This window comes from Porites lutea, chromosome 3, assembly GCF_958299795.1.
Source record: "Porites lutea chromosome 3, jaPorLute2.1, whole genome shotgun sequence".
Classification (NCBI taxonomy): Eukaryota; Metazoa; Cnidaria; class Anthozoa; order Scleractinia; family Poritidae; genus Porites; species Porites lutea.
In genome coordinates this window covers 10,483,718-10,494,195 of record NC_133203.1, presented here as the reverse complement: position 1 = coordinate 10,494,195, position 10,478 = coordinate 10,483,718, and the positions used below count along the sequence as shown (strand labels likewise).

At 38.7% G+C, this 10,478-nt stretch overlaps 1 protein-coding gene across 1 annotated transcript; it reads right to left on the bottom strand.

Annotated features, from left to right (window-relative positions):
* Positions 1-3,331: 3,331 nt before the first annotated feature.
* LOC140931540 (protein kinase C-binding protein NELL1-like) lies at positions 3,332-8,533 on the bottom strand. The gene is made up of 5 exons (XM_073381347.1): positions 8,470-8,533; positions 7,848-8,069; positions 5,990-6,187; positions 4,632-4,733; positions 3,332-3,922 (listed from the first exon to the last, which is right to left on the bottom strand). Exons 1-4 carry the CDS (start codon positions 8,531-8,533, stop codon positions 4,636-4,638), a joined length of 582 nt encoding a protein of 193 aa, XP_073237448.1. The 3' UTR covers positions 3,332-3,922; positions 4,632-4,635.
* Positions 8,534-10,478: the final 1,945 nt, after the last annotated feature.

Below are 10,478 nucleotides of genomic sequence, written 5' to 3'. Positions count from 1 at the left end.
TTAACTTTAGAGCACATTCATGTGACTTTTGAGGGAACGACTACGTGATTTTCGAGAAAAATAATTTGCAAACAGTCCAAGCTAAGAGTGAACTTAATCTTACATCGAGTTGATAGCCTTTATATGTACACCCAAAAAATAGCAATCATCTTCGATCACATTTAAGAGCCATAATGGCTCTTGATCACAGTAGATTAGGCCTGGAAAACACCTGCGCCGTTTTCATCATACAGACCTCGGACAGAATGCAGTGTTTCACAATTTTGCAATACAAATTGCACTCATTCAATATTCAGGACGATCAAAGCACGTGTGGGCTTTTAGCGAAATCGTCAAAAAAATTTCCAAAATCACCTATACGGCTAGCCAGTTCTCACTTTTGACAAGTCGACTGTTTAAATTAAGATTAATATAGTTATACGCTTCAACACAATAAAGAATTTATTATAAAGATCTGTAATCTTCAAAAGCGTTTGATACGCGCGGCATTTTGACTACTCTTGCAAGCGATGTTCATGAGCGACTGAAAACAAACGGCACAGCGATTAAAATTGCAAAAGAGACTACTAACAATCAATAAAGAAAGGTAAAATAATTCGGTGAAACATATACAGAGACAACAATTTTCATTCACGAAGACAAGTATTAAAGTGTCTCTGAAAATCCTTGTTTACGTTTTAAGCCGGCTTCCCGGTGTTTGCTTTTTTCAAAGATGAACTCGAGGCAACAAAATCGCTCAAAGCTTTCTTTTACAGCCAGAATTGTAACCAAATATTCTTTGGAACGTTTTCTTTCTATTTGCTGTGAGAAAATGTCTAAAGGCTTTTTAAAGTTCCATAAGCTGATAATCAAACCTGATACTCGGTCACTCTCGGTCAGATCATTGTCTCAAATCTTACAAACGTGCATAAACCAAATAGCCGCGTAAACTACGCTCGACTTCATTAAATTAGATATAAAAAACAAACAAATACAATAATTACTCAGGCTTACCTTTTGAGATGCACTGAAAACAATCAAGTAAGGCCAGAACCGCTTCAGACTTTTCAACCTTCTTACGCATCAAGCAAGATGAAAAACGAAAACGATGCCATCCGAATCGGATTTCCGACTTTGCCAAAGCGACGTATTTCTCAACCAAAAACCCAATAAACAAACTAGCCATGAATAACAGAAGACTCTTGATAGCAGCTGAATTTCACTTTGTACATTTAGTGGAAAAAGACAGTTAAAAACATCACAAAGTTGACACAAAACTCTGTCAGCTTCAGCTGTCAAAGCATGGATAATATTATCCATGGTCAAAGTAAACAAGTTTCAAGATGCTGCATAAATTTTCCGCGTGAACTCACCTGTCAAATTTTGACCAATCAGAGTATAAAAATTGGACGTAGAGCGTGACCAACGCGTGACCTTGGTGAGAAAAGCCAAAAGCAACTAGCATGTCCTCCCTGCCTATAACAACTGGCTTAATTCTTAGTTTCCGAGGTCAGTTTGAAATCAAAATTTTAATTGTGCGGCACATATAAAACACAACATAATTCATATGAATTGAAAAATTAATCTTGAGCCTGCAATCATTTGAAAACTAGTAACTTGTCAGCGGATAACTTTAAAAAGATACACGACCTCGATGGGTCGACACCTGAGCCCGCGATACGATCAGGTGATACTGGTCAGCGGATACCTGTTTTGACAGCTGTCAATTGATCACAAGATTGATGTACAATATGTCTGCAATATCAGTCTTCCTGTGCTCCCAAACTAGAAAGTGTGATTGAACATTGGTTGCCCTGTGGTGCGGACGGACGGGCGGGCTGAGGGCGGTGTACGGTCACGTGATTACCAAATTTTCTGGGATGGGTAGATTTACTTACCCATGGTGCTCCGCAGGCGCGCTTCGCGCGCCAGAGCTCCGCTAATAAGTAATCATTACTTAAATTCAGGTTTGATTCGACTTTCTTCTCCCCATTTCAGTTTAAACTCAGCATAGATTTTCGTTGAAATTGGGTACACTGTTGTAACTAGTAAAGAAGATGATAAAAACGTAATACTGAAGAAGTGGGCGTTACGTTGGCTTTGGGAGAATAACAGCACGCAGTTCAAAGCCAAAAAAACAGGCACAGTTTTTTTCCCAAGATGTCTGTGATAACTGCACAGAATGTGACCTTTATTCTGTTATTTATGACTTAGAAGCAGAAAAATGCCTTTGAAATTTGTTTGTTTTTACTTTACGCTCTAACTGAAGTAGAAAATAAAAATGATTTTGATACTATGCTGTTCGAATGCCATTGCCGCCCAATCCGTACAATTTACTTAAATAGCCAAAAAAAATATAAAGGGATAGACTTCTCGGCTCCCGATTTTTTTTTTTAAATTAAAAAAAAAGGTTTGTTATCTTAAAAAATTCTTTCAATTATTAGTGAGACCTAGGGCTTGTTTCAAAATCGAATTTACGTGGAAGATAGGAGAAAATACAAGTTTACGGATTTTTTATCGAGATATTGCACTTAGGACGCACTGTGGATGACAAAAAAGATTAAATGCCTTTGTAATGACCGGATGAGACACAATTTTAAAATCCACTTAGTAAGGGGCTGGTGAATAAAATGAACGCCGCAACATTCTAACAATATTGAGACTCGTCTCTACCAGAATAAAAAAAAAAGTCATCGAAATTCTGTTGACGTTTCTTATATCAATTATGTTTTCGCAGATCATTTTCAAAGCCACCATTTTGCCATGCGCAGTGACAGCTGTGCAGAGCAAATCCAGCGAATGGTCTTTAATATGGACCATTTAGACAGCGTAATCAAAATCTTTTACAGATTCTTGCCACTACGCTACGGGTAGGGTATTACACGCCACGGGAACTATCATACTGTTCTATTTTCTGAAGGTGTCTTTCTTCAAATTCAGATTGAAAATAAAGGAATGATCATGTGGCCCGTGGCGAGGCGTCGTCTCGAACAGTGCGTGGTATCATTTTGGCTAGTGCTATTTGCTTCAGCCAATCAGAAGCAGTACCCAGATCTGGGTAGTGAAACATCATCAGTATGGGATTTTTGCAGGCGTTTCCCAGACGTCATTTCCCAAGGAAACCATTTGGTGGCGTTGCGAAATGTCGGCTATTTTCTCAGGCCACTCGTAGGTGTGTAAATAAATTACTGATTTTGCTCCCACTTAGGGTGTTCAAGACTTTAAGCCAATATTCATACCCATATAGGTATCCCCTAGGGTTGTGCGCAAAGAAATATTTAAGACAGCTTTAGATGTCAACATCTAAAAAGAGAAAATCTACCTTTATTCGAAATCAGTACATATCGATTTGAACTACCGTTAACTCTAATAGTTTCTACCTTGAGCGGCAAAAGCGTTGTACAACTTAGCTTACTTTCACGCGCGGGAAATTCCAACACGTCCGTCGATTTCTTCTCACAGATCGATGAGGAGTGAGTTTTTAGCGCAGGGCGCCTTTTAGGGTTATTATTTTTTCGACGAGTTCTTCAGCCATTATTTGTGGGAGCTCTCCCCTGACCCTCAGACCATTTACGCCGACAAGAAATTAAAACTTATTCAGAAAAACATGATAGTAGTGCGGCTTTACATTCGTAGCGTCTCTCGTAGGTTCATATTATCAGTTCAGTTCAGTTCACTTTATAAATCTCTAGTGTATATCTTTTAAATTATTCAGTGCTCTCAGTTAACAACGGGCTTGTCGAAACGGAGAGAAGTTACACACCAAACGCAAAGTTGAAAATCAACGGAGTGCAGACAGAGGAATTTATCGACTTTCCTTCATACAGGAAGACAGTCTAACTGAGTAGGTCTGTTTTGAATAGATTAACTTCTTAAAATTATTGCTTAGCTTATGAATGAGATCAGCAGGATCAGTACTTGTTTTCAATACAATAAACTTCACCTGTTAAGTAAGACAAAGGAAAAATAAAATTAATAACTCACGCCACTGTCACTCATTGAAACTAAAACTGTGTTTCGACTGACCCATATGAAACATACTCATCTTGTAGCGAATTGACCTGAAACACTTTTAAGCTACATTCCTGATTTTGCATACTCCGGGGCCACGAGGCTGAGGATATTTTTTTTAAATAAGCTTTTATTATTCTTGTCCATATCCTCAAAACCGAAAGAAATATTCCCTCACCTCTCGATTAGGAAAGTTAAAGCTAATGAATTCATCAAAGGTGCAGAGACACTTAATTTAAAAAAATAATAATAAAAAAGTTAACAAAAAGGTCGTAGATGATAGTTTTTTTGCGTAAAGTAAATTGAGAAGAGTAATGCCAATACTTCTTTTGGGACAAAAGCTATTATTTAGATATATTCTAAACGAACTGAAGCAATGATACCTGGTATTGTAAGGTTAACTTTACAAATTGACTAGTACTTTAATAGGTGGTACTTAATACCACAAAACGACCGAGAATTCTCAGAGTAAGTTACATTGTGCTTCCCTTGAATTAGTAAGATCGTTTGATTTACAAACAAATGATTAATGTCAATTCAACTGGGATTCACTACTACATGGCACAGCCTTGCTGTAGACATTGGTAGGCCAAAAAATATCCTGGTGAAATCACTAATAGGAGCCAAAAGAGTGAAAATACCGCTTTAATTTTGAGGTTGACCATCACTGTTTTCGCTCCTTCCTCTATCCGGTTCCAATGATATGGTCAACAAGGGTTCAGTCGTGGGTTTGGCCCATGTTTCTGAAACAAAAGCATGGGTGGATAAAGGAAAATCAGAATGAAGGGCCTGTTTAGAAATCATTCAAACCCTTCACCACTCTACCGACATACCACACCTCGACCTACAAAATAATTAGCAATTATTGAGTGAGGTTGGGTATAATCTGAAGAATTATGTAGATCTCTGTCCACTCTGCTAGCAATGCTTTTCCTTTACTTGCTCAATTTTGGTGTCTCGAGAATGACACTCCATGAATCGAATCAGATCCGACTTTGTTGAGCATGTCCTGCTTGTTGCTAGGACCCAGGCCTAATAGCCTTGGGCTTGCTACCGCGAGCTTAGTTGTTGCGGAACGGATTAATATTTTCGCACTCGGAAAACCAGTTTGACGATAAAAAACAAGATTAACTAGTCCAGAAGCTGCAGAAGTCCTGGCTTCGGCGCCTTGAAGACTGGATGTGATTCAGACAGAGCCCCCATTTTTTCTCCCCACTCAAGAAGGTTAAAAGGAAGTTCTGCTCACCGGGTGATTTCGGTCGATCTGCTAAATTCTCTCATGAGAGCCGAATCCATAGCTATTTCATTACTTATTGAAATTGTCCTTACTTTAAAAACACGCTTTAACCTCGATCGATGTTCAGTTCCCGTCGTCATTTGATGTTCCCCAGCAAATTCAGGATCAAAAGTTTAGTCAGACAGATATTCTCCAAATAGCACTTGTCATCCGTCTCACCTAAAATAGGGAGCTTTAGCATCGACGACGGCAACGGCAGTGAAAACGTCAGTTTTAAAATGAATTCCCTTTTTTTCAAACTTTGTCGCGTTTATTCCAGTTTCTTGAAAATGGCAAGTGTAGGCAAATTTCCCTGGAGTTGATTTCTAGAGGACCGCACTCAAGTTTAGAGACAGAAAAAGAGATTCGTCGTAGCTTGTTTACGTCATCCATAAAACTTGCAATTAGGCATTTTCACGTCGTAGACGTGCAAGGACGGTAAAGAAATGTACAGAAAAGCGTGATGCACGTGCAAACTTGTTGTTTTGCGTAATAGACCTATTGCTTTTTTGACGTCCTCGCTGCCGTCGCCGTCGTCGTTGCTAAAGCTCCCTAATAACACGAGGTCGAGACTTAAGTGGATCATTTGTGCCTTGAGCCGGTGCCTTTGTTTACAGGAGTGCAGGATGGGTCTATTTATACCTCTAAGGGATGAGGGGTGGAAGGGAAAGGAAGGAAGGGACATCTCACCCCTGTCTTACTACATTCTCAGTGAATACATACTGCATTGTGGACAGCAGAATCCTGGTTTCATCTCCGTCTCCAAGCAGTCAGGTATATTGCGGCATATAAATTCATTGTCGGAACAGCGTTGAACCTGGTATTTACATTCACAGATAGTGCATATGCCTCTTAAAGGGTTTTCTCCCTTAATTTCTGTGATCTTTTGCCATTGCTGACCTTCTTCTAGGTCTCCGCAGTCTGTCGATAATTAACAATGAGAAAAGTAAGGAATATATCACACATATTATTCACACTACATGGAGTGTAAATACGTTTGCTTAAATAAAAAGATGATCAAGCAATCAACCGCCCTTCAAACAAAAGCTGAGGGGGAACTGATTTGTCGGTTCACAACCAACGACTGCCGCAAGTAAAATTTTAAAGATGGTTCTTTAAAACCAGTGTAAGCTTCAGCAATAAAGCGCAGTTTCAGTGTGAAAACTTAATCAAACATAATGAGTTCGAAATAGGACGAAGTACTAGCGTTCCAAACTATCCCAACTGAATGAGGTGCCTACCTTTAAACCCTTTTTTACCTTTGCTAATAAATAGTACTTCATTCCTCAAGGCAAGAGCAAAAATTTAGCCGTTTCAACTCAGATGAAACATCATCGTGAAAATAATGGTGTATTAACTTCACCAACTCGGAGTTAAAAAGTCAAGATATACCATTATTTTCAAGATGACGCATTTAATTACAGTTAACAAAATTCATTATCATTCATTTTTGAGTTCAAGTCCAGCCCTGACCACTAGCTGGATTTGTTCTTGGTAGTCCCGAGTTCAAATCCTCAGCCACGTTTGTAAAATAACCAACTGGTTTGCCTCCTACCAGATGGGATTTTTAACCATGTTATGTTAAACTTGTTTCATGCATTACCCCTGAAAAGCCCCATAAGGGGAGAGGATAATTAAAGTATTATTTCCTTATTTTCTGTGTCATAAGCCTCTTATGGGAATTGCTAGACAATGGAGTCGTGAAAAATTTGCCATTTTGTCCCCAAAGCCTAGGAGTAGTTTTAGAATTTTGATATTATCGAACGTGGGGTATTGTCCAATTAACAAGACTAGTTAACAAAGCAACAACAAGTTTCTCAGAAAATCGCGCGCGAGAGAGAGAGAAAAAGAAATTGCGCCACCATGACGTCATTTCAATGGTCTGTACCCTTATAGAACATAGCTCTCGACTAATTCAGCGCTCGAGAAATCTGTCAGTTATTGTAAAAAAAGAACATTGCAAATGTGTCGTTCCGAGATCTAACTCTTCGAAAGAGCCAATGGATTCAAAATGAATACATCCACTCTGACGAAGGGCTAGTGTTTGAAACGTCATGGTTTTCAACATTACGGTGGTTGTAAATTAACGCGGTCATTAATTCAGTTGAGAAAACCATATTTTAGGGGTTTCACTCCTCCAACGACGCGACACCATATTTTTTTATAAACTAAACCCTTGGATTCTTAATTTAAGGATAACTTTAATAAAAACTAGACCAAGCCTGCATGCACAACTTTTCTGATAACTTTGCTTGGCGCGAAAGGGAATTCTTGATCAAAGCCTCAATTTTACACAGACTGCAGTAGAACGTAAAAGACAGGATGCTTAGAGCGGGTTGGGCTGCCGGCCGCTATAAGCCGAGCTAAGCCGCGATGCTCGCCCCTCAGTGAGCAATCGCACAGAATAAACACTCGATTTTGACGATCTTGCGTTAAAATAGGGGTCTCTACTACCACGCGTATATTTCCTCAACTATATTGCAAATTCCATAGAGTATTTGGAAGTATAAAATCTTCTCTTTCTTAAGCCTAGATGTTTCATTTGTGGGTTCAAAAAAGAATGGTTTCCTGGGTTGCTCACCTGTTTTTTTACAAACAGGACAGCAGTCATCTTCAGGAAAAACGTAATCCTCTTTGTCGCAGGCCAAAATGGCATCGCAGTAGTCAACCGTCTTACACTTTCTAAACCTTCCTCTACTGACGCACGTGCAATTTTCACACCGATCGTAATTTGGTGCTCTGGGTTTTAAAATGGTTTGCCCTCTCGTGTACGACACACCTTTGTATTTGCATTTCTTTCCACCTGCAATACAATAAAATGACAGCGAAGTAAATAGTTTTGTTGCGTTTGCACGGAGTGATTCTGATACGTTTGCTCATTGTGGGATAGAAGACATAGGAAAAAGCCTATTCCAGCTTTTATACTAGTACATGAAAAATTTCTGCAATTTGATTGGCTTAGAGCAGTGGTATTTCAGCTTAATTTTAAATACCTACATGTGAAAATTACAAACCTTTTGCGGGTACTAGTATAAACATATAATAGCATGATTTGTACTTGATATTTGACATGAATACCACTGGTGATATTTCAAAATTGTCTCAAATTTCACTCGTCTAACGGCTCGTGAAATTACGTATACCAATTTTAAAATATCACTCGTGGTATTTATGCCAAATATCACTACAAATAATGCTATTACCTATACTAATTTCTGGGTAGTTCCAGGTAGAGTCAAACCCTAGCAAAAGGTTTTTGTATGTCATATTTGAAGATCTTGCAAATCACGAACGCGTGATACTGAAGACCAGGGCGGATAAAGGTAGGGCGGTGAAACGAGCGCGTCCGAGCAAAAAGGTGTGATGCAGTGGACTGGGACTCTGCTTAGAAATGTCGCTTGCTTTCGACTTCGGTCAGGGCTTGCGATGTGGTTTGTACATGAAACACTGTCGCTGAATTATGGCAGCTTGATTTGTTTTCTTGCACTTCTTCCTCGTTCCTTTGTGCTGGTACGCTGTCCCCGAGAGGCAAATATTGCTATTTTTTGCGGGAGGTTTAGTTGAATTGGAGTAGACAAACATCTTTTTCAAAGGGTTTCTTTTATTACTTCCATGACTCAACCACTGAATTATATTTTCGTTTTGCTACTCGCCAATGTCGATGTTATTCCAAAACAAAAACAGCTAAGTACTGTCTAAAACACGAAGGAAAATGTCATCCATGGCAAAACTGAAAGACAGCAGATCGTGTTTCATAACTAGATGACGTGTATTTTGCTGAATGCGTGCAGCTCGCGCAAGGTGAAATTATGCTAATTTCAATCACCATCATCCTTCTTTTTAATTTTGAAAAAAACATCTCATACGTCTTTCTTTTTCTTCGAAACTTCAAAATTAGTTTCCCCTCAGTTTTCACTGTTTACCTTGTTTTGTTTTAGAGAGAAAAACGGAGGAAAAACCTTACAACTAACCTCAATAAATTTTGTTTACATGCGGTTGCCGGATTTGCAACGCATTGCGCGAATCGCCATGGCGCGTTGCACCCGAGAAGCAAAGTTTGAAGAAGTACAACGCCACTATATCAATATATATCAATCTAATTTTTTGTTATGTTATACAAAATTTATCCCCCTTTAACATATGTAAAAATTGAGGTTAAGAAGTGTTAAGCTTTTGCAAACGAAACGGTCAAAGACGATTAGGTGATATTTAGTGGAAGGAGGAGGTATTCAACACTTTCAAATTAAACTCAAATTTTGGCATTATACGACCAACAAGTTTGACTTATAGGCACACAGATACAAACATATGAAACTGTTTATTGATAATATTATGAAACGAATTTATCTATTTAACATTGTAGCCTGAAATTACAGAAAGAAAATAGGATTTCCGGTTTGCAAAAACGAAAATTTCGCCGGCCTTCAAGCGCACCGGAAGCGCGGAAGGAGCGCTCGTGCCAGTCCTACTCCGCATCACACATTAAATGAAGAGCGGAGCGCTCGTTTCACCGCCCAACCTTTATCCGCCCTGCTGAAGACCTAACAGACCAGACGAACTTACTGATGTCGTTTCTCTGTTCATTACAGTCTGTTTCTACTGACGTGGATAGCCTCTTTGCGTTTATGTTGTCTGTTCTCTATATATGAATACAACAACAACAACACTTTATTCCGTTTTTAAAAGAACAATACTCTACTAAGTTGCGTAAAGAAATTATGACGGAAACTTACCGCGTTCTTCCATTAATAGAACATGATCTTGCCACCTGATATTCACTTTGGACTCCTGAAAACAAAAATAATTCTTTTTCACTACGTAAAAGGGACTTGTCCTCTTCACATTGCAAGTTAACAGCTTGGCTCGGATTTCCGTGGGCCGTGAATGATCCAATAGAAGCCTTCTCTCAAGTTAACATATCCATTATATGATGTTCAACGTCAAATTTAGAATAAGAATACTATTAGGTTAATAACAATGACAACACACACAGCACGAAATTTCTAATTTACGCATCTTTTCTACTTCCGTAAAAATGCGTAAATGTCGTGAGATTTCTTTACGAACAAATTAAGAGTTGCGTAAAGAAGCGTAAACATGAAAACCACGTAAACACTTCGTAAAGGGCGTTAAAGGAGCGTAAATTACAACTTTAAAAATTTACTTGATTTAGTTTACATTATCTAAGAACTTGCGAATGAAGTATTACTTT